Genomic DNA, 25,122 nt, shown 5'->3' on the forward strand with positions numbered 1-25,122 from the left:
GTTTCGCTAATAGGGCCCTATTAAAAAGATTGAGATTCCGAAAGCCCATTCCACCTGAAGCTTTGGCCATACCCATCTTCCCCCAACTCATCCAATTAATTCGAGTCCCATTTTCTTGGTGACCCCACCAAAATTTTCGCATTTGAGAATTGATATCCGAACAAAGGTCTTTTGGCAATAGAAAAATACCCATACAGTAAGACGGAATTGCCTGAATTACCGCCTTTAGGAGAATTTCCTTACCAGTTTAGGATAAAAATTTCAGCTTCCAATCTTGTAGTCTTTTCCACACCGGATCTAGAATGCCCTTGAAAGCTGCTGTGCGTGATTTTCCCACCAAAGCTGGGAGGCCCAAATAAGTGTCATAACGTTGGGTAGCAGGTACTCCTACAATTGCCAAAATTGCTTTCTTATCCACCATTGCCGTATTTTTGCTAAAAAACAGGGAGGTATTATTATTGTTGAGCCGTTGGCCCGACGCTTTTTTCATAAAGTTGCAAAATATTATGCAACCTTTCCCATTGTGTGACGCTGGCCCTGCAAAATAACAGACTGTCATCTGCAAAGAACATATGGCTTATTTGGGGGCCCCTCCTAGAAGTAGCTACCCCCGTCAAAGCCCCCGCCCCATTAGCATTATTTATCATTGAACTCAGAGATTCTGCACATAAAAGGAACAGATATGAGACTGAAATTTTCTCCAAACCAGTCTGAAGGAAATATCCTCCAAACTATTTAAAATAGTGCCAAGTGTCTATAAACATTAAAAAGATACATTGAATTCTTAACGTCATTAATAACAGTATCTTAAATGTTTATAGACACTTGGCACTATTTTTTTTGAAAAATATGAAACTTCCATTGATGAAATTCCATGAGCATACAGCTCTGAAAAATCATAGCCAAAAGCTATGAAGGTTACAAAGTCATAAAAATGACTTCAAGTTTCTTCTAAACCATGTACAATTACATTTAAGGAACATATCTGCTTCGTGCATACTAAATCTAGGACATGGGTAGTCCAAATACAAAACAAAAATAAAATAACAACTAGAAACTGAAAATCCGGCCGTGAGAGTTAAGCCTCAACATCGATCTACTCCATCCTCAACCCGAAGGCTAGAACAAACAAAATAAAAAATAAAAAACAAAAACCCCACAAGCAGCAGCGGAGTAGCATGGCATCGTAGACATCCCTTCGGAAGACACGCCTTGGCTGAAGAAGACGATCAGATCTAAGATTGAAGAGATTAGATCTGGATCGAGATCTAGATCTAGATCTACAAACTAAATTTAAAGCAACTTGCTAGAAACGAAGACTAGTGGAGCCTACATAGAAGAAACCAAACACTGCTATTGTGAAAGGGGAGGATGGAAGATCTAGATCTAGATCTTCCCTCTTCTTGAATTTCTTCTTAGTGTTGTCTAGAAGAAAAAAGAGTAAAATTCTAGAGAGAGGCTCTGCCTCTCTCTAGAATAGAATCTACTTGGCACTATTTTAAATGGGTTGGAAGATATTTCCTCCCGACTGGTTTGGAGAAAATTTTTGTCCATATTTTAAAGTCTCAATATTTTTTATTTTGTATATATTATTATAATTGGGGCCTTAATTAAGGAGCATTGACTAACCTTTTAACTATAATTGGAGCCTTTCTTTTTATGTGACTTTCCATCTTTCTTCATTTCTCTCTCTAATATCTCAATATTTTGCACATTGAATTCTTTCCATATTTCAGTTGGTAATATTTTTTTAATCATAATTGTGGCCTTAATTAAAGATATTGACTAATGGGATTTGATTTTTTTTTTTGGAAATCGAATGGGATTTCATTTAAAACACTGTAAAGATTAAAAATCACATGCAAATAATGATGCCTATGTGGCCACGATTTTTGTGAAACTAAAATAATATCCCATACTAATAATAATAGCACATTAATGAGTTTGATCCATATAGACCAGGTTTACCTAATGTCTAGGCTTGGATCTTACATATGTAATCATGCCTTTTCTTTCAGTCATAATCCGAGAAAACTTGTAAAATGAAAATGAAAAATATTCAACAAACAATTGCGACGTTAAGGTTTATACTAACGACGATATTGCGATATCGAGCCCCTTCAACTTCTCTAAGCTCTTTTCTCTAAGTAATCAGAATATAAATTGACTGGATATAGATCAACACCAGATGTAGAAGAAGCAGTCCATGGGCCCGTTGATGTACTATGTATCAATGAAGAAGAAACACTCTCTTTCTGGCTGTCACTCATATTCTGTTCTTTAGTTTGTTGAAAATGCTCCCACATTGCCTCTTTCATTTCATTATTTGAGACACTTGGATCTGAAACCAACCCTGGAACAACAGTGTTGCCCTCAAGCATGCTCACCACTGAAGACATGGTAGGCCTAACTGCTGCAGAAGCATTAGTGCATAAGAGACCCACATTGATCATCACCATAACCTCTTCTTTCTTGTAGTTAGAGCCCAACCTTGGATCGACCAATTCCAATAGACTATCTTTCTCTTTTAAAAGTTGTGCCTGGAAACGGGAAGATAGGAGCAAGGTATAAAATTAATACAAGCAAAATAAAAATTAACAGGAGTGTAAAAGAAATAAATGCAAGAAAGAAAGAGATTCAAATTACCCAATCAAGAAGATTGAAAGATTCCACCTTTGCTTGGTAACTAGTGTTGACCCTCCCACTTACAATTTCCAATGCAACAACTCCAAAACTATAAACGTCTGCTTTGTCGGTTAAATGACCTCGCATTGCATATTCAGGTGCCATATATCCACTGCCAAATTACAAAACAATAGGTAACATTGTCAGCATCGTGAATTTGTACAACTGCTAATATTAAGGGCAATAAATCCTAATTGCTTTTATCCTTTTGTTCTTAGTGGCATGTAGGGTCAATACCATGATCGAAGTAATCAAGTTAGCTTGTAAAATAATTCAAACAATGAAATTTCTGAAGCTGACAGTTTTTGGCACAATTGAACTTTAGTAACAATTCCTCTACTTTCAATTTTCTTTTTCTTCTCTATTTCTTGGGATATACTGGCATAGGACGAAAACAAGAGAAAAGATAATACGAAAAATTGTGACATTAAATAAATACACAACAACTCACTAAGTTCCAGCAATTCGGGTGCTTATGTGGGTATTATCTTCTTCATCAAGCTTGGCCAAACCAAAGTCAGATATCTTAGAGTTGAGGTTTTTATCAAGCAAGACATTAGTAGCCTTGATGTCTCTATGAACAATCTTCAATCTTGATTCCTCATGAAGATAGGCCAAACCTCTTGCTATACCAATACAAATCTTTTGTCTTGTTGGCCAATCCAATTTCAATTGATGTTCTTCTGGCCCTTCAATCAATCGAATTAATAGAAAATAGTAAATGACCATGCACACATGCATCTTAATTATCAATGAAAATAGCTACACAACAAAAACAATTAAGTGCATTAAGGTAAAAGCTTACCAAACAAAGCACGAGCGAGACTATTATTTTCCATGTACTCGTATACTAGCAACAATTGATTTCCTTCAATACAGCATCCATAGAGCTTAACAAGATTAGGGTGTTGCAAAGCAGAAATCATGCCTATCTCATTCACAAATTCACGATTCCCTTGCTTTGATTTGGACGAAAGTTGTTTGACTGCAATTATGGTGCCATCTAACAAAAGGCCCTGCATTTGGGAAACATAAAAGTTTTTCATCTATGAATAAGGAACCCTTCAAAAAGAAAGAACTACAATCGGAAACGTTAAATGAAAATAAAATATTTATTTGCAAATTACCTTATAAACAGAACCAAAACCACCTTCCCCAATTTTATTTGCAGCATCAAAGTTATTTGTTGCAGCTTTGATTTGCCTTAAGGTGAATGTACCAGTTTGCAAGTTCAAACCCTTTAAATCTGAGGAAGATGTCAAGTCAAATATGGAAGCATGTCTAAGAAAATTGTAAAATTCTTGACAATATTCCTCATAGTACTTTGAGACATTTTAAAGCGTATGTAACAAATTGACGGTAAGTAGATGATGAGTAAGTTTGTTATTTCGACTAGAAATCATTAGGGGTTGGAGATAGTCTCCATATCAGTTTTAGAAGGTATATAGTTTGATATATATATGGAATTCATTTCATCCTACAATATATAGTGTGCAATGCACCTGTTGCGTGTTCAATATTTAAACATATATACACAATACACATGCAAAGTGCTCAATGGAAAAAAATATAAAAACTAAACGAAAATAAAAAATAAACCCAATGAACATATAAAAAATAAATATTTATCTATATGATAAAAATATTAATTGGCTTGCAAATACCTTGTTCCATCTTATTTTTCTGTCCTAGACAGCATTTCCACCAGAGGATACCCAGAACAAAAAATATAACAAAAGCTCCAGCAACGACAATCCCGACCGTTGCACCTTGAGATATGCCAGTTCCATCTTCTGTTGGAATTGGAAAGTCTATTTGAAGAAAAAACATAACAGTTACAATGTTAGATTACTGTTAAGATAATTGATATGAGAAATTATCATCCAAACAAGTAATGCATGCAAACGACAGTTAGGAATACTCCGATGAAAATAAACAAGAAAAAGGATTTCATTCTCTTATTCATCGATATCATTTTTTGAAGTAGTACACATCAAACTTAAAAAAATAAAAAAAATAATAATAAATAATAAATAATAATAATAATAAATAAATAAATAATCATAAAAAGTGGACAAAAAAGGAAAATAAATATATCCCCATCTATGATACCATAAAAAAATAAAAAGGTTCAAACCAAATACTTTAAGGTAATTAATGAAATATATATAATTAGCATCATGCGTCCTTAAAAGGTCCCAAAAAAAAAAAAATAGACATACATTGAAGTGCTAAGATATAAGCAAGTCTGAGAATGGCCAGTACTTTCAAACCATTGAAAGTTAACACAAACTCATAAACATAAAACCTACCAGGATCCACGGAAATAGCTGAAATAAGAGGACCATAGACTCCTTTCTTCGGGATATCAGTTGTCCCCTTCCCAGCCCAGTAGAAACGGATCTCTAAGGTATCATTAGTCACGGAAGCAGTAAAATTTTTTATTACTTCCTTACCCACTCCATCAGCCTCCTTTACAATGTTGAAATCCTTCCATACTCGTTCTCCCTGTACTATTATAATCCATTTATGTCATCCATTTCATGCTACCAACTGCTTGAGTAGATGAAAGTGGAAGTATATTGTAACAATTACCTGAATGTAAATATCAAATATACGCCTTCCCAAGCTGCTATAGTTTTTATCATCAATGAACTTTATCTCCGCGAAATGGAGGTTTACAATGTAATTTCCATTTTCCAAGCAAAAAGCATAATACGTAAGAGAGAGAGGAGAAAGGCGTGCGTTCGTGTACAATTTAGGGTTGGTCATATTGAGTACGGATGAAGTTTGCAAAATATAACTGCCAATATTGGTATCATCATCCAAGAAGTCACCAGTGCTGCTAAATACCCAATACTTTTGTTGACTCCGGTAGAACTTTGAAGGGCCACCTGGTTCTATATCAGCATCATATGTAGTATTTCCGTTAATAGACGGAATTACTTCTTCATCTCCGCCGCAATTTATATGAAGTTTGTATAATTCTGGGATAAAAGCAACAACAAAATAGTAACAACAAAATAGGTAGGCGTAATAGAATTCATATTCCATCAAAAAGGAAAGGAAGAAAATCTATTCACTACTTTCAATTTAGAGAGGCATGGGGAGAGCAAATTTTATAGGAAATTTCAACACCTTATATTTCATCCTTTATTTTTTCCTTCAATTTTTAATTTTATTCAATCTTTTATACTTATTCACTATACGAAGGTCTACATAAACTATTGAACAGAGATAATCACGAGAATATAACAATCTTGAGGAAATATATGGCATTTCATTTCAACTTACTTCGATCAGGACAAGTAGAGCTTCTCAAACATGAAACCAGGCCACTGTTGGAACAATCAAAATTGGATTTGCGTTTACTCATATGTATATATATATATATATATATATATATCAAGGCAATACACAAGAAAGTTAATATCATAAAATTTTGTGATGCATATATTTGATAGATGAAGTTGATACTTACGAGTTATTTCCAGTCAAAGAGCTTGCAAACAAGTTCCTGCAGAAAATAACAAGAGAAAAGCCTAGTGAGTATGCCCATCGGCGCTTGCATTCAGACAAACATTTTTAGAAGAAAGTCTTACACACTACTAGTTTGACAACTTGATTCTCCATCCGTAAATTTGTTATATGAAAGATCACTGCACACAAAAGAAGTAACATGATCCATTATTTTCCATGATGTTTTGTTATACTTGGAAGAGATGATAATATTCAGATTTTATTGTTGTCATACTTCATTCTATACAATCCAAGAGACTACACTTAGAACTGAACTCTCAGGAGTACTAGAAATTCTTGGAAATGATTAAAACTTCTAAGCAATACATTTCTTTTAATCCTTATAAGCTTTGATATGCCTTCACTCTCTCATTTTCATAGTTGATTAGTGAAGCATCTCATAGTTTTCTAATGATAAAGATTTACATTAAATCTGTCGAAGTTTCTTCACATTTGACATTCAAACCAATCAAATTGAGCAAGTGTTGTCATACACAGATAATTTTGTTCAGTTTAAGAAAAACAAATTGATTCATAAAGGCAAATTAAGTTCCAGAAGAGAGCCAACGTACAAGGCACAATTATCATTAGTAATGATTAGGAAAAAAAATTAAAAAAAAAATACGTCCACATTTTTTTGTTAACAAATTGAATATATAGAATTTGGCAGAGAAGCTTACATGTTGTCCCCTTCATTCAGCATCCAACCAGGCACTGCTCCAGTTAGCAAGTTGCCGGTTAAGTATCTAAACAAAATAAAATATTAACAATTTAGTATCGTTATGTAGTTTGTCTTTAACACATCCAATGATTAAACCAATATTTATGCTTTGGATGATTTCATATTAACAATTATAAGGGAAGATTACAGTTTACCCCCTTAAAGTTGACAGCGTTTTTCAATTCGAACACCAAAGTTTCAATTTTTGCAATCCACCTCCCCAAAGTTTCAAATTTTTACAATTTGACCAATTGTATCCAAAACTTCCCATATTGCCCATAATTTTTATTTTTTTTATTTTTTATAAAAAAAATTTAAAAAAAATTTGGGGTGGCCGTAGCCGCCCCTTTGGCCATCTGGCCAATTTTGTAGACCCAAATTTCTTTATTTTTTCATAAAAAATAAAAATTAGGGGCAATATGGGAATTTTAGGATAATATTGGTCGAATTGAACCAAATTGGAACTTTGTGGGGGTGGATTGCAAAAATTGAAACTTCGGTGTTTGAATTGAAAAACGCTGTCAACTTTGGGAGGGTAACTGTAATTTTCCCCAATTGTAAATTACATGAGGTGACATCCCTATTATAGGAAGTAGAGGTAGGAGTCTTTGCTACATATTTCCTTTGAAAGATGATCAACTTTAACTAGGAAGTAAATTGGAAAAATCATTAAATGGATGCCAACCTTCAGTATTTTGAGATTGCCTAGTAGATCAGACAATTAAACTATTCCTTTTTCATCCCCACAAATGTGGTAATGATCGCAGTCTCTCATCTATACAAAATGCTTCTGTAATTTGAAAATATACAGAGAATTTAAAATGCATACATGCAATCTGCCTTTTGTAGACTAGAAAAGCTGTCTGGAATTTTTCCACTGAGTTTGTTAAAGCTGAGATCTCTGCAGGAAAATTTATAATTAAATGAATTAGAAAACAAATAGCACCTTAAAAAACCAATCCTTTCCTGAAAAATGTTAGAAACAAACAACATATTGAAGTTGTCAAAACAAGAAAAGACAGTCGTTTTTATAAAAGAATGTCATAAACAAAATTAAAAGGCAATTCTTAAATCATTTAAAAATCATCTTCAGATCGATCCTGGGCCTTGGTTTAAGTTGCAAGTGGGTTGGAAAGGGAGGTCATGATTTTGGTTTTTGTTTAAAATCTTATAAAAAAGAATTTTTCTGGAGCATTTCATGGTATACCAAAAAACACAGTTGACCCTGTCAAAAACAATCATGTTCAATGTCTAGAAGGCTTTGTTGAATCTCAAGATACTCTGTCTCCGGAAAAGAAAATGAATTCTTAAGTCGGGTTAGGTCAATCAACACAAGGAGAAGAAAATGAATTCTTAGCCATGCAAGAATCCTGAATGATCCATAAATTAGCATTAAAGCATTTTCTAGAGGATTTTTGAAATACCAGCAAACATAAAAAGGGAGGAAAAGTGGATACTATACTAACAAGTTTTTCAACGTTGTCCTATCCCCAAGATATTCGGGTAGCTGTCCAGTAATATTGCAACTCCTCAATATTCTGTAAGAAAATTAAAAATATCTATGTTAACTTAAGTAGCCATAACATTGGGTACGTTGGAAAATCATGTCATTGAAACATTTAACTTACAATTTTGTCAACTCAGTCAGATTATTAAGTGGTGGAAAAGGTTCTTCAGATCCAATCAAGTCACTGATTCTCCTGAATATCAAATTCAACAAAGAATAAAGTAATTCAAATGTAATTCCATCTAAAAAATAATTATATTTGTGACATAAAAGGTTGATACTAACAAGTCAGTTAGCTTTTCCAAATGAGAAATGCCAGAAGGAATTGGCCCGCTCAAACCACTTGCCTGAATCAATCTGTTATTACCAAAATTTGATTTAATGAGGGATAATACATAACAACCATCACTAAATAACAACAAAATCCTTCAACACAAATAAAAAAGAAAAAGGAACAAAGCTCTCACAATTTTGTAAGGTTTGTCCAGTTTTGAATATAATTGGGTATCGTTCCAGAAAATTGATTGTCACTGATCCGACTGCATTACGTTGAATGGACAAAAGGAATTAAAAAAAAAAAAAAGAAAAAGGAGGGGGAGAAAGAAATGTCATATGTAGGCCTTGTTTGGCGACCCTAAATTATTATAAAACATAACTATTTCACTTTTTCATACAAAACTATTTGCCAAACAAGGCCATAATCTGAGAATGCAAAAATTAGTAACTAATTGCGGCATATGAAAAAATTAATATGGAAAGAAAGAAAAAGTAGCTTACAAGTCCTTCAATGTGATCAACCCTGCAAATGAATCAGGCAACCCCCCAGTAAAATAATTCGAGCTGAGAAGACTATAACAACATCATCATCATCAACAACAACAACATCAGCCTCAGGAATTCTCACACCAAATAAAAGAGATAAGATTCTTGTAATAAGAGGGAATATTCAAAAACGTCTTACAATCTTTCTATGGAGGGCATATGGCCAAGCTCTGGAGGAAGATTTCCGGAAAGTTGATTGAACTCCACCGTACTACAAATAATAAAACCACATTATTCCTCGATTACAAAACTCTTAAAAAAAAAAAAAAAAATCACAAATAGAAGCAAATGGATGATCAGAACTCACAAGCTTTTGAGAGTTGTGATGTTTGCCAGCTCTTTGGGGATAGAACCCTTTAACCGGTTTCCAAGAAGGGAACTGCAATAAGACTCTTACGTTAAAATCATCCCTTCATGAAAATATATATATATATATATATATATATATATATATATATATATATATATAGAGAGAGAGAGAGAGAGAGAGAGAGAGAGTACATGTCTTCCAGATGCGTGGAAGAACCCCATCCCGGAGGGATTGAACCGTTAAGGTAGTTGCGGGTGAGGTCACTAATATGAGAGAGAAATGAGTCAGTTGATGAAAGAAACTACAAACATGTTTGCATCTCTGTTATGAGTAGAAGAAAGTGAAGTAGTTACATTTGTTTGAGGAAAGGCAACCCGGTCAAATCAAGTGGGAGTGTGCCTGGGAGACCTTGTCCTTTGAGAATTCTGTACATCCAATAGGGGGTGGACTTTCTCAATATATATGAATACATATATGACAATAAAATCACGAGTTAGAAGGCTAAAGCAATCTAAATAACTTTTTTCTAATCCCCTTCAAATTAAAAAAATGGTAAACTAACGAGTTACCCGAGTACCAAACTCATGATTCAAGTTCACTTAGTAATTGGCCAACAAAAAAAAGGGACAAGTATTTCCTAGAAATTGATTTATAGGAAATTGGGCTCTAAAGGTGACATGTGCCCTTTAAGCATATGAGAAACACATGCTATTAAAAAAATATTTACTTCTCACATTTTAAGAGACCTACATATGTCATTTTTAGAGTTTAGTATGTACTTCTCACATGAAAGAAAATTTTCAAAAAAATCAACATCAAAACATTATCATTTTTTTCATTTTTTATATCACATTATTCATTTTTATATTACATCATTTACTTTTTACTACTATTTAAATAAAAAAATCACTACAATTTTTTTTTTACTTTTTCAAACTATTTTCACTTTTTTTTTACTAAACATTTTTATTTTTCGTCGGTCAATCCACATCGGCTTCAATAACAAAAGGGTTTAACAAACAAAGCCGTGGTCCTCAAATCCTCGACACCCCCATTCAGTACGTGGATCCCATCTAAGATGTATATAATTTTTTTTTTTTTTGGTCCATGCCCATGCCATCTAAGATTTGACATAAGTGTCAATGCAACTTAAAAGATGTGGTCCTCAACACCGGTTTAAGATTTTATTTTATTTTATTTTTTTTAACACCAAGGCCTTATTTGGCAATTAGAGGCCAAAAAAAAAAGTCCACTTAATTTTCAACCATCCAATATTTTTACATTTTATATCATATTAATCAAGTTTTATTATTATTCAAATAAAAAAAATCATTACAAAACAATTTTTTTTTTTTACTTTTCTGTAAAAAAATTTAAAACTTCATTTCACATCAATAACTCTCATAGTGTGTACCAGATTTAGTGTGAGAATATTCCTGTTTGTATACAGTAGTTTGTATTTGCATTATTTGAGTAATTAAATCTGGGAATCCCAACTCCAAAAAAAAAAAAAAAAATTGTACTACAGTAAAAAGGCCCAAAAGTCAAAGATAGAATTTTGGTCCTACTATTCAAAATGCAGTTGGCAGACCCAACTTCGTTTTTATTTAATTTAAAAAATAAAAAATAAAAAGATTTTTTTTTTTTGTTTTTTTGCAATATATAGTGTATATGTCCATCTTACGACCCTATATCTTTATTGAATTGGTATGCTCTATTTACTATTAATTAATTTTTTTAATCAAAAAATAATTTCTCAAAAATATAATTTGAGGTAGCTTTTATGTTTTAGCATTGCATCTTAGCCTCTAATTGTTTAGAAGTTTAAAAGCATGGAAATTGGAATGCTAATTACTTTAAAATAAATGGCAGCCGTTTGATCACTTTAAAGCAAAAGAAATCAGAAAAATCAGAAAAGTAAAAAAGGGCATTTTGGACGGTTTATGTTCAAAATAGACTTTTATTTTTCACACTCATTTTTACACGTTCTTAAGATTATAAGTGATCGATGTTTAAAATTTTCATTGGATTAAATTTAATAAAAATTTATCTCAACTCTAAAAAATGATTTTAAAGATCACCAACAAATATATATATATATATAAAAGTAAGAGTACGCAGCATTTCTTAACAAAAAAATCTCAGTGAAACATATGTCGGTGGATATACATATATATGCGTATGTGCAGATAGTGTGTATATATAGGAGAGAGATATGACGTACATGCTGACAACGTGGCATCTAGTTCCATTGGAGAAGGAGCAGCTGCAGGTGAGATTATTCACGAATGATCCTGCTGCTGGTCCGTCGAACCATCCAGGTTGTTGACTGCATGGATCTACGCTGAAATTCCAGTTCGTCTTCCCTAACGTATTCGCTATCTCACGTAAAGCTTCCACTGCAAAAGTTAGCGCCCAATTCAACAAAAGTCATGAAATCAGCTCCAACCAATCAAAAAGGCTTGAATAATGAATTGCACCTAAAAAAAGAAAGGTTAAAATATCATGCATCTGTGTGGTGATCAGCATATATACCTTCTCCATCCGGCAATTGAGTGGCTCCGAAAGCGAACGTTGCCAAGCAAAAGGTGAGAGTTGAAGCATGGAGAAATCGAACAAGAAACATCATCTTCTTCATTTTTGCCAAGGAAAATACCTTCGCCTACGCAGGCAAAAATGGTGGCCGAATTGGTGTATGCGCAAATCATTAATTATTGTACTACTATATATCAAGGAGTTTGGAGAGAGAGAGAGAGAGATGAGAGCAGTTGCTTTCAGAGTGAAGACAAGAGTACACCTCAAAGAGAGGTCTACTATATTATTATTGTATGGTTAAATACTTTCTTGTCCGATTAACAATTTTATTTTTTTGTCATTCTCGGTTTCATTTTATATGGTACTTTAATAATGGCTAAAAATTGAGATATACCTTTGTCAAAAAATTGATGAAAATTCACGTCAGTACATTTAAAAAATTAACACGTGTTCATATATATAATTAGAACTAAAAATAATTAAAAATTTAAATTAAATTTTTTAAAAAAAAAATGGAAAAGCTGTGGTTTTATTTCTTTTCTTTTTTTTTTTAATTTAATTTAATTTTTTATTAATCATTTTAGTTTTTAATTTTTTTTTTCATTTTTAATTATATATATAGACATGTGTCAATATATCTGTTTTTATTGACGTGAATTTTCATAAATTTTTTGACAGAATTTAGAGAAAGATACTATATCTGTTTTTATTCATTATCGACGAGGTACCATTTATGATACAAATGAAACCGATGTAGCAAAAAATAAAGTTAAACTATATATGGCAAAAAAATATTTAACCATAAACCCTCAAACTGAGTTGGAAGAAATTCGTCCAATCTATTCTATAAAAATGACATGTCCTTTATATGTGAAAAGCACATGTTTTTTTTTAATTGTAATGACAAAGTTGGAAGAAATTTTATTCCAAAAAATGTGTTTCACTTATTTAAAAAACATATGTTTTTGAAATGAAATGTGATACATATCATTTTTATAGAATATGTTGAAAAAAAAAAAAATTCAGCCCAATTTGAAAGAAAACTGTCTTTTTTTTTTTTTTTGTTAAAACTATATTTAAGCACTTGTGTATTTGTTTTGAGGACAACTTGTAAAACTAGGTCGGGGACGAAATTTATTACTGTCTAATAATGCATGAACATATTATGATGTTACTAAAGTTTTTACGTGACCGTATATTAATTAATTATAGTCCAATAATGCATGCAGGTGAAAAGGACAGCATCTAGTGAAAGCCACGTGTCTGTAGGGGTACAAGTACTATAGACTACCAAATTACCATCGTTGATAATTCTACCAAATCAATTAGCATTCATAATTCTCCAACATTTTTCCACAATTAGAGTGAGACAGTGTTTGACGGGTCCATTTGGGAAATTGATGTTTAACCAAAAAATTAATTAGCGTTGATAATTCTCTAATATTTTTGGCAATCAGACGAAGATTTATGTCTTTTTTATGTTCATCCAAAATTAATGATAATTTTTTTAGCTTTAAAAGTTTTATTTTTTTGACGTAATCTCAAATATTCTATTAATTATGGTTAATTAAAAAAATAATTTTTTATTTTATTTTATATTAGATTACACTAACATTACATCAAACATTATTATCATATAATAATATGATTCACGAACAGTTAACTTCTCATAATATAAAATACGTAGTAGACACTATACGTAATAATTACATCACATTATCAAATTATTCATGTGCCATGCCACTAAAAGTACAATGTGGTACTACCTCTTCAAGGCAGGTGGATTTCAAAATGATTGATTTATGATTCATATGATTTTCATCTAAAAATTGAGTTTGCTTTCGATATGAATGAAGCCAATCAATTACGTACAAATTTGTACTTTTAATTTTACCATATATAGGATGCTGATCTATTGGTTAATCAAAGAGAATTTACACGCCATACAAAGGAATTAATTGCGAAGCTGAGAAAAGTCGTATCTTTAGTCGTTGATCAACGTTGCTTGAAATTTCCTTCTTGTGGTGGGATATGGAAAGAACAAAAATATGTTAATCTAATAATCTCATAGAGGATTTACACGTCATAATAATAAAATCAATTGTTTTTTTTTTTTTTGCAGCCATCAAGAATGACTGAATAAATGTTCTTTTCAAAATGGTTTTGTATTTTGGGATTCTTATTTGTGTCTGTTTTGGAGTTTAATGACTTTTGGAGAAAAAATTTGGTAAGTTTAGCACTGCTCCATGAGAAAGCATGTAGTCTCCCCCTATATATACGTGAAATTATATATGAAACTGATGATGATATAGTCCAAATATATATATATATATATATATATGGCAGTATTAGGTATATTTATATATACATTTATGATGATTTTGGTTATATTTGAAACTTATGTAAATTCTTAAAGTAATTGGACATGTACTATGGTGAGAATTCGACTGGTAAAAATGCGAGCGGTTAATAACCGCACTAACCGCTAATCGCTTTTGAAGGCGGTTAGCAAAAATCAATAACCACCTAAGCGGTTACGGTTAGCGGTTTTAGGTTTTTTCAAAACCGCTAACCGCCTATATAAATATTACATAATATATATTATATTTATATATAAAAATAAATGAAACGATGTCATTTTTGTGTTTAAAATTTTAAATATATATAAAAATGTATAAAATTTTTTTGAAACGATATCATTATGTAGTATCATATTATCATATTATCATATTACCATAGAAATGACATGTTTTGGTTTTTTTTTTAAAAAAAAAAAAAAAAAATTAAACATTTTAAATTTTTTCTTAGAGTTATTAAAACCGCATTTTCACCCCTAATCAATTAGTCACAATGGGTTTCATTGATGCCATGATAGAGTTGGGTCAAGCTATGACTCAGTCAAGCGATTGCAGTTCTCACCATTTAGGCCATTTCTATGCAACTCTCAATGGGCATATTCTACTATGTTTTTTGAAATTACAACAATTTACCTTTTTTAATTAGAAAAAAATATACATGCTCTAGTTAATTCTTGGGGAAAGTCCAGATACCCCCTCAAATTACCACCCAATTGACAGTGTCACCCCCCCCCCCAAACTTTCAATTGTAACAATGTCTCCCCCAAATTACCAAAAATTGTCAATGTTTCCTCAATGATGAAACTACGCTTAGTAAAATAAAAACAAAAAACACTAAAACTTCTAGAAAAAACCTAAAACTAAAAAAAAAAAATAATAATAATAAAATAAAATAAAAAATCCAAAGGGTGACATTTAAAAAAAAAAAATCAAAAACAAAAAATCATTTTTATAAAAAAAATAAATAAAAATTCGATTTTTTTTGTTATAAAAATTGAAAATTTTTGTTTTGTTTTATAACTTTTTTAAATAAAAATTTCCTTTTTAAAAAATTAACAATTTTAGTTTAAGAAAATAAAAATTTTCTTTTTCTAAAAAAAAATTAAAATGTTTTTTGTTTTAAATAAAAATTTTGATTTAAAAAAATATTTTTTTCTTTAAAAAATTGAAAAACTTCGTTAAAAAAAAAAAAAAAAATTTCTTTTTAATTAAAATTTTTCTTTTTTCAAATGATTTTTTTTTTTTTTTTGAATTTATAGGGGTATTTTTGTCTTATTGAGAAATATATAGGGGCATTTTTTTATTTTTTTGCTAGCCTTAGGTGGAACATTGACAATGTTTTGGTAGTTTGAGAAGGACATTGTCACAATTAAAAATTTGGAAGGACATTATCAATTTTGTGGTAGTTTGAGAGGGGTACATGAATGTTACCCTTAATTTTTTTTTAAAAAAAATTTTATTATTATATTTTTTTTTTAAGGAAGACAAATGAACAGAAAGGTTGGTGGAAAACATATAAGAGTTGAATTGTCAGTTCCAATGTTTTCTTTTCGGTTTGTACTATAAATGCGTAATACTTTAAGATGGGAAGAAATTTGTGAGATGATCTCGAATTCTAAATTTTATTTTGTTAAATACTCTCAATTCTAAATTTTATTTGTCCTTTTATTTTATTAATTTACTATTTATTGTCTTGGAAATAGTCCAAATATTCTGATTAATTTATTAGTTGGCACCAGCCATTGAGATACTGCAAACTTTCAAGGCATGAGCGTTTTAAAATGATTGATTTGTGATTCATATGATTTCCATCCAAAATTGAACCCAATTATTGGTTTGATTTCTATATGAAGCCAATCAATTACGTGCAAAATTGGACTTGTAAACTTGATAGGTGATGAAATTTAATCAGTGATGATAATTCTCCAACATTTTTTTTTTTTTTTTTGGTAAAGTCTACTTATCCCCTCAAATTATTACCCCAATAACAATCTACCCTCCAAACTATTAATTACGACAATTTACCCCCCAAATTACCAAAACAATGACAATGTACCTCCTAATGCTAGCAAAATGATGAAATTATCCCTATAAAATTTTCAATAAGACAAAAATGCCCTTAAAATTTTGAAAAGAAATTAAATTTTAGTATTTTTGTTTTTATTTTAGTAAGGGTAATTTTTTCATTTTAAAAAAATTGGGGGTACTTTGTCATTGTTTTGGTAGTTTGGGGGGTATATTGTCGCAAAACTACATCATTGAAGTAATCATTTGGGCAAAGGGGGTGATCACGCCTTTTTTTTTTATGAAGGGTATTTTTGTCATTTGGGGAACATTGTAAATTTTTGGTAGTTTGAAGAAAACATTAATACAATTTTTAGTTTGGGTAGAATATTGCAAATTAAGTGTTAGTTTGTGTATATACTTGATCCGGATTTAATGCAAGTAGACGTGAGATGGAATCACTCAAAAAAGATGGGTTGTGGTGTAGGAACCGAAAGAAAACAGTTGAAGGCAAGCCACTATAGGAGGTAATTAACAGTCATATATGGTAAATGAGACTTTTAGTCTCTTTTCAAAACTTTGCTCATTAGCCATTTATATTGTAGTTTGTTAAAATATTTTTCTAATTTAAAATAAATACATAAAAGAAAACTGTTCTAAAAGTCTAAACATAATTGATTAACAGGAATTCATACCTATAGAGTTTATAGTTGTTTCTTTTATTGGCATTCACACAAATATAATTGAAACATCATGGCAGTGGACAGATTGCATAGTGTTCTTCACAATAAAAATTCAGCAGAACAATATATACTAGAATCTTTATATTTCATAAAGAATAAAAAAATATATTAGCTAGTAATTGATAGAGCAGGTCAAAGATGGCTCCAGCCAAAAATAAAAAACTGGCAAGTATGACCAGTCAAGCAAATTATTTAGCCTCCATGGCCCATCTATATGGTCCCAACTCCCATGCAAATTAAATATGTTCCTCAGGGCGTCAATGAAAATTACTGTTATCATCATCTTCTAGTCTCTCTTCTTTCATTGGGTACTGGATATAATTAATTAATCACGTGGCTTAAAACAAGTCTGCATTCCTGATGAAGAATCTTACAGCTCACCCAGCTTTAATGCACAATCAAATGCATCCAGATTCATTGCATGAGCCCAGCTCATCACATAAATGCATTTTTGCATGCAATTCCCACGAATCTTCTTTCTTTCGTCTTTAAGGATAAAGTTTTGTGTGGACCGAGCAGATAAAGTTGGACTTTGAATTTGTTGTTTTTCGACAACTCGTGTGGACATTGAGGACCCGTACGCAGGCAAGTGGCTTATAGAGTTAAAAATAAAACATTAAAAACCAAAAAAAAAAACAAAAAGAAAAAAAAGTTGTATTTTTTTTTTTTTTTTTTTTACAGTTGTAAAGGTAGCCTTTGAATTGCAATTTCAGTAGATTGAAACAACGTTTTACAAAGATGTGCACAAATTTGTAACGAATGCCCAAAGTAGACGTGAGACTGTTGTAGATTTTTTTAGGCCTTGGTCCAATTAAAGCTTGGGAATGTTGCCAAGAAGTTGCCGAGCTTTTAATGAAAAGATTAATGTTTTTTAGCATTTTTAAATGTTTATTTCTTAACATTTTATTTTTTATTTTTAAAAAATAAATTAATTAAATTTGAATATGTTACATAAAAAAAAAAATACTAAAGGAGACTTCACAAAACTTTTCTGAACTTTTACGTGTTTTGAAAATACTCTTAAAGATCAAAAACTCTTAATTAAGGGTATCGAAAATTCAATTTCTTTCAATTATCCTCTGTTTGTTATGATTTTTCGTTAAATCTTATCAAAATTCTCAAAATACATTTGTTATTATAAAAAAATAAAAATAAAAATAAAAATTGTAAAGATTCAGACGTTTATTTTATTTATAAAAAAAATCTTTGCAACATTTTTACATCTTTGCAATTTTTTATATATATATAAAAAAAAAATAGGGATATTTTGGATATTTTGACAAAAATTAACAAAAAATCTCAATAAAATTGAATTTTGAAAGAAAGTAAAAGTTTAATGAGAATAATTTCTATAAGGTCTTGGCACAAATCAATACATTTGTGCCCTCCAATGAGCGCTTGCCACATCAGCGTGGAACACCTTAAGCAAAATAAACAAAAACACTAGATTTTTAAATTCATATTCTTAAAAATTGAAAACCTAAAAAAACCTATTTCCCACTTTTCCTATTCATTTACCCAAACCTGCCATCCACCGCCATCAGCCACGACTCCGGTCAGCCCTCCTTTTCTTTGGTGAAGCCCATGAATGCAGCAAGAAGAAAGCTGAAAGCACGAACATTGAAAGAAGCACCAAGGTTAGTAAGATGCTCAAGTCCATTGCCAATCAGTGAATCAGCAGAAAGCAAATATAAGGCAACCAAAAATGGTAACTTTAGAAAGATAACACAAAAAGCAGAGAAATTTTTGTTTTTGCAATATGCTCGGCTCTTGGTGAGAGAGAGAGAGAGAGAGATAACTAGTGTAGAGGAGCGTCATGGGTGGCGTCATGGCTGTCCGGCATTGTCTAGGCTGGCCGTCGTTGTCTGGGCTAACTAGCGTCGTGGCTAGCGACGGCTGGTGGTAGGTTTGACGGGTGTACAAGTACTATAGACTACCAAATTATTATCGTTGATAATTCTACCAAATTAATTAGCGTTCATAATTCTCCAACATTTTTCCACAATTAGAGTGAGACAGTGTTTGACGGGTCCATTTTGGAAATTGATGTTTTAACCAAAAAATTAATTAGCGTTGATATTTCTCCAATATTTTTTTTGCAATCAGACGAAGATTCATGTCTTTTTTGTGTTCATCCAAAATTAATGATAATTTTTTTAACTTTAAAAATTTTATTTTTCAACGTAATCTCAAATATACTCTTAGTTATGGTTAATTAAAAAAATGATTTTTTATTTTATTTTATATTAGATTACACTAATATTACATCAAACATTATTATCATATAATAATACGATTCACGAACAGTTAACTTTTTAGAGCATTCCCAATGGAGGAGCTATATTTTTATGTAAAATGGCTCATCTAAACTCACTTTTATTTAGTTTAGCTAAACCATTTTTAAATGTCTTTACATCCGATTAGCTATATTTCTATCTATTTTATTAAAATATTATTAAAAGTAAGAAAAGTTTTGGGAAAAAGATAACATGTGAGAGGAAAAATGGGAACAATTTTACGAAAAAAGAGAACATGAAGAGAAAAAGTAGGAAAAGAATTGAGAAAAAGAGAAAACAAGTGAGAAACAATGAAAAATAAAATAGTTCCCTTGAAAAGTGCTGCTACATTTAGTTTTTTTTTTTAACTCTTTCAATTAAATATCTATTTTACATTTTCTTTTGACTAATCCAATGTAGGAAGTTTTTAAACATTTGAAGAGTCATTTTAGATAAAAGTAATATTTAACTCTTCAATTGGGAATGTTATTATAATATAGAATACGTAGTAGACACTATATGTAATAATTACATCACATTATCAAATTATTCATGTGCCACTAAAAGTACAACGTGATACTACCTCTTCAAGGCAGGTGGATTTCAAAATGATTGATTTATGATTCATATGATTTTCATCTAAAAATTGAGTTTGCTTTCTATATGAATGAAGCCAATCAATTACGTACAAATTTGTACTTTTAATTTGACCATAGGATGCTGATCAATTGGTTAAAAATTAAAAAATCTTGGGATATTGAAAACAACACATGTAGGTTGTCATCAACGAGAATTTACACGTCATACAAATGGAATTAATTGTGTAGCTGAGAAAAGTCGTATCTCTAGTCGTTGATCAACGTTCCTTGAAATTTCCTTCTTGTGGTCGGATATGGAAAAGAACAAAAATATGTTAATCTAATAATCTTATAGAGGATTTACACGTCATAATAATAAAATCTTTTTTTTTTTTTTTTTTTTTTGTGCAGCCATCAAGAATGACTGAAAACGTGTTCTTTTCAAAATGGTTTTGTATTTTGGGATTCTTATTTGTGTTTGTTTTGGGGTTAAATGACTTTTGGAGAAAAAATTTGGTAAGTTTAGCACTTTTCCATGAGAAAGCATGTAGTCTCCCCCTATATATACGTGGAATTGGCCCCTTATACTTTATTATGTCAATATGCAAAAATTAAGATTGAGGTAATTATCTCTACACACATCGAATACTGTTTTTTTATTCACTTTAGGGTATCTATCAGAGAGACATGAGGCCTATATTAGAAAGCGTGTCCTCTAAATTAATAGAAGAATGTCATTTTCATGTCTATCAGAAAAGAATAGATCTATTATTGAATTATTCTATTAAAGATGAGAAAGAGAACCATGCTAAATAGTGATTGTCCTTCTCTTTACTTTTTCTTTTCTTTTCTTTTTGGGTTGTTAACGTCATTTGAAGTCCCTTATTTTTGTAGCTAGACGCTGAAATAGTGAGAACTCATCTCAAGTGTCTGAGGAATTGTTTGCATTGGCATGTGGTCCTGATCTACAAGTTACAGGATAGAAGAATTCATACTGCTCTTGAAAAAGATGCATTTATATATCAATTATATGTGAAACTGATGATGAAAATTGTTGTGACGAAGATGGATTTGTTTGGTCTACTCAACAAGATCTTGACTCTGATGATGATATAGTCCAAATATATATATATGGCAGTATTAGGTATATTTATATATACATTTATGATGATTTTGGTTATATTTGAAACTTATGTAAATTTTTAAAGTGGTTGGACATGTACTATATTCTATATATGGTGAGAATTCGACCGTCAAAATTAGGATGAAAATGTGGGCGGTTAGCAAAAACCGCTAACCGCTAACTGTTAACCACTAACCGCTGATATATATATATAAATGAAACGATGTCATTTTTGTGTTTAAAATTTTAAATATATATAAAAATGTATAAAAAAATCTAGAAATGATATCGTTATGTACTATGTAGTATGATATTATCATATTACCATAGAAATAACATCGGTTTTTTTTTTTTTAAGAAATTTAAACATTTTTAAATTTTTTCTTTCAAAAGTTACTAGAGTTACTAACTTTTTTCTTTCAAAAGTTCTTTCAAAAGTTACTCTAGCGATTATTAGAGTTACTAACAGCTAACCGCCAATTAACCGCATTTTCACCCCTAATCAAAATGATAATCTCTTTAATTCTGTTAGTATTAGTCACATTGGGTCTCATGATGCCATGATTATGGAGTTAGGTCAAGCTATGACTCAATCAGGTGACTGCAGTTCTCACCATTTAAGCCCTTTCTATGCAGCTCTCAATGGGAAAATTCGACTATGTTTTTTGAAATTACTACAATTTACGTTTTTTAATTAGAAAAAATATGCATGCTCTATTTAATTCTTGAGGAAAGTTTACATACTTATTTCAAACTATCACCCAATTGACAATGTTCCTCCCAAACTTTCAATTGTTTCCCCACAATGATGAAATTACCCTTCGTAAAATAAAATAAAAAAATACTAAAATTTGTAGAAAAAAACCTAAAACTAAAAAATAAATAAATAAAAATAAAAATCCCAGAGGGTGGTACATTTAAATTTTTTTTTTTTTTTTTAAAAAAAAAATCATTTTTATAAGAAAAAAAAATTAAAAAATTTCGATTTTTTTTTTTTGGTTATAAAAATTGAAAATTTTTATTTTGTTTTATAACTTTTTTAAATAAAAATTTCCGTTTTAAAAAAATTAACAATTTTCGATTAAGAAAATAAAAAATTTTCGTTTTCTAAAAATTTGTTTTAAATAAAAATTTCGATTTAGAAAAAAATTTTCGTTTAAAAAAATCGTTTTCTTTAAAAAAAATTAAAAAAAAATCGTTCTTTTTAATTTAAATTTTTTCTTTTTTAAAATAAATTATTTTATTATTATTTTTTTATCTATAGGGGTATTTTTGTCTGATTAAGAAATATATAGGAGCATTTTTATCTTTTTGCTAGCCTTAGGGGGGGACATTGACAATGTTTTGGTAGTTTGAGGAGGACATTATTAAAATTAAAAGTTTAGAGGGAACATTATCAATTTGATAGTAGTTTGAGGGGGTATGTAGACTTTACCTTTAATTTTTTTTGGTTTAAGGAAGACAAATGAACAGATAGGTTGGTGGACAACATATAAGAGTTGAATTGTCAGTTTGAATGTTTTCTTTTCGGTTTGTACTATAAATGCGTAATACTTTAAGATTGGAAGAAATTTTTGATATGAATGAAGCCAATCAATTACGTGCAAAATTGGACTTGTAAACTTGATAGGGGACGAAATTTAATAAGTACGTGTAGATAATTCTTCAACATTTTTTTTTCCACAATCAGAGGGAGACAGCTTATTACGCGTTTGGGAAATTCATTGGCCTTAATATTGTCACTACACAAGAATATGTTGATGATAATTAATTCTCTAGTATTCAAATATTCAAACAAATTGATGTTTAACCAACAAATTAATTAGCGTTGATAATTCTCCAATATTTTTCCGCGATTCATGTCTTCCCAAAATTAATGGTCACTTTTTTAGTTTTAAAAACTCTATTTTTCGACCTAATCTCAAATATACTCTTAGTGGTGAATTGGAAAAATCAAAGCGATGACAGTGAATATGACATTTCGCAACAATCTAACAATGAACGATTTTTTATTTTATTTTATATTAGATTGCACTAACATTAAATTAAATATTATTGTCATGATATAATACGAATAGTCAACTGTTCTTATATTAATAATTACATCACATTATCAAATTATTCATGTGTCACTAAAAGTACAATGTGGTATAGTACTAGCTACTTTCAAAGCACAAAGATTTCAAAATGATTGATTTGTGATTCATATGCATGGATGAAGCCAATCAATTACGTACAAATTTAGACTTTTAATTTTACCAATCGGTTAAAAAACAATCTTGAGACATTGAAAAGAACACATAAAAGGTTGCTATCAAAGAAAATTTATACCTCATACAAATTACAAATGGAATTAATTGTGAAGCTGAAAAAAGTCGTATCTCTAGTCGTTGATCAACATTCCTTGAAATTTCCTTCTTGTGGGGTATGGAAAAAAAAAAAAACATTAATATGTTAATCTCATAGAGGATATACACATCATAATAATAAAATCAATTGTTGTTTTGCAGCCATCAAGAATGACCGAAAACATGTTCTTTTCAAAATGGTTTTCAGTCGATGTCGTAAAGGAACATTGATTAAATGGATGTCCATTTCTGTCAAATCATAATTAAATGGATGTCGAGCAGGACCACGTCGTCAAAACCCATCTCTTCAACATTGTTATGGAGTCTCGGTGTTATTTCCACGTCATTATTATCAACATACGGCTTTTCTATCTCTCGTAGCATTACTAGTAGATTTATCTACATGGTTTTTTTAGTTTTGTTGAAATGGTCAAGATAAGCTTTAGCCATCCGGTTTGACAAATTATGCGGACTTCCATTTGTAGTAGGCAAACTAGCAAGACAGTTATTTCATTAAGGGTACGTTTGACATTATGATTTTATAGACAAAAAGTATAATTTAAACCCAAATCATAACAAATTGATCATTTAGAGCATTCACATTGACTTAACCATTTTTTACTTTTATCTAAAATAGATAAACAAAACACTAAAAAACCCTCTGCATCGGATTATGCATCTACAATGCAAAATACATTCTTGTTGCATTTGTTATCAGTGCACCGCTACATGTAGCGAGTACTGTTCACACATCCATCTCATTAATATATTATTTCTCTCTTCACATCTCTCTTTTTCCAAAAATTGATAAGAAAAATACAATCTTTATAAAAAATAATATTTAAATGATATAAATAAATTAATTAATTAAAAAATTAAAAAAAAAAGATAATCAGATGTATTATGTATTTTAAAACTCATTACCTAAACTAGGTAAAAGTGGGTTTTGATTAACCATTCTACATACAAATATGCATAAACCAATGTGATTGATCATTTAGGCTTGCGTTTGTTTAAAAAAATAGTCATTTCGCGTTTTTAAATCACAAGGAATGAAATGCTTTTGTGAAAATGCACAATTTTAAAAGTTAAACTGCGATTTTAAAGGTAAAGCTCTAATTTTTGACAAATGCTTAATTGCGTTTTTAAAAATCACGTTTTCAAATCACACATTTTAAAATCATAAATTCACCCTAGTCGCTTCCAATGTTCTTTTGATTATTTCTCTTGTTAGATTAGTCAAAATGATAATCTCTTTAATTCTGTTAGTATTAGTCACATTGGGTCTCATGATGCCATGATCATGGAGTTAGGTCAAGTTATAACTCAATCAGGCGATTGCAGTTCTCACCATTTAGGCCCTTTCTATGTAGCTCTAATGGGCAAATTCGACTATGTTTTTTGAAATTACTACAATTTTCATTTTTTAATTAGAAAAAATATACATGCTCTAGTCAATTCTTGAGGAAAGTTTACATACCCATCTCAAACTATCACCCAACTGACAATGTTCTCCCCAAACTTTCAATTGTTTCGCCACAATGATAAAATTACCCTTAGTAAAATAAAATAAAATAAATACTAAAATTTGTAG

The 25,122-nt window shown here is 30.5% G+C and overlaps 1 protein-coding gene and 1 pseudogene across 2 annotated transcripts in view; both read right to left on the bottom strand.

Annotated features, from left to right (window-relative positions):
* Nucleotides 1–1,901: 1,901 nt before the first annotated feature.
* Nucleotides 1,902–25,122, bottom strand: part of LOC132175429 (putative leucine-rich repeat receptor-like serine/threonine-protein kinase At3g14840) — a 39,823-nt pseudogene continuing 16,602 nt past the window's right edge. The window contains exons 13-24 of the transcript XR_015911686.1: nt 6,885–6,950; nt 6,288–6,344; nt 6,167–6,202; nt 5,980–6,023; nt 5,281–5,672; nt 4,998–5,193; nt 4,350–4,496; nt 3,813–3,931; nt 3,491–3,701; nt 3,137–3,374; nt 2,647–2,797; nt 1,902–2,540 (exon numbers count right to left, since the gene is read on the bottom strand). The product of XR_015911686.1 is annotated as a putative leucine-rich repeat receptor-like serine/threonine-protein kinase At3g14840 (transcript). The remainder of the gene's footprint in view (nt 2,541–2,646; nt 2,798–3,136; nt 3,375–3,490; nt 3,702–3,812; nt 3,932–4,349; nt 4,497–4,997; nt 5,194–5,280; nt 5,673–5,979; nt 6,024–6,166; nt 6,203–6,287; nt 6,345–6,884; nt 6,951–25,122) is intronic.
* LOC132171497 (uncharacterized) lies at nt 8,154–12,319 on the bottom strand. Its single transcript, XM_088514092.1, has 12 exons — nt 12,100–12,319; nt 11,789–11,963; nt 9,918–9,989; nt 9,756–9,827; nt 9,562–9,633; nt 9,394–9,465; nt 9,210–9,281; nt 8,900–8,971; nt 8,718–8,789; nt 8,554–8,625; nt 8,392–8,463; nt 8,154–8,295 (listed from the first exon to the last, which is right to left on the bottom strand). The coding sequence occupies exons 1-12, from the start codon at nt 12,200–12,202 to the stop codon at nt 8,154–8,156; spliced, it is 1,068 nt and encodes a 355-aa protein (XP_088370218.1). The 5' UTR covers nt 12,203–12,319.

This window comes from Corylus avellana, chromosome 3 (genome assembly GCF_965113065.1).
Source record: "Corylus avellana chromosome 3, dhCorAvel1.hap1.2, whole genome shotgun sequence".
NCBI lineage: Eukaryota > Viridiplantae > Streptophyta > Magnoliopsida > Fagales > Betulaceae > Corylus > Corylus avellana.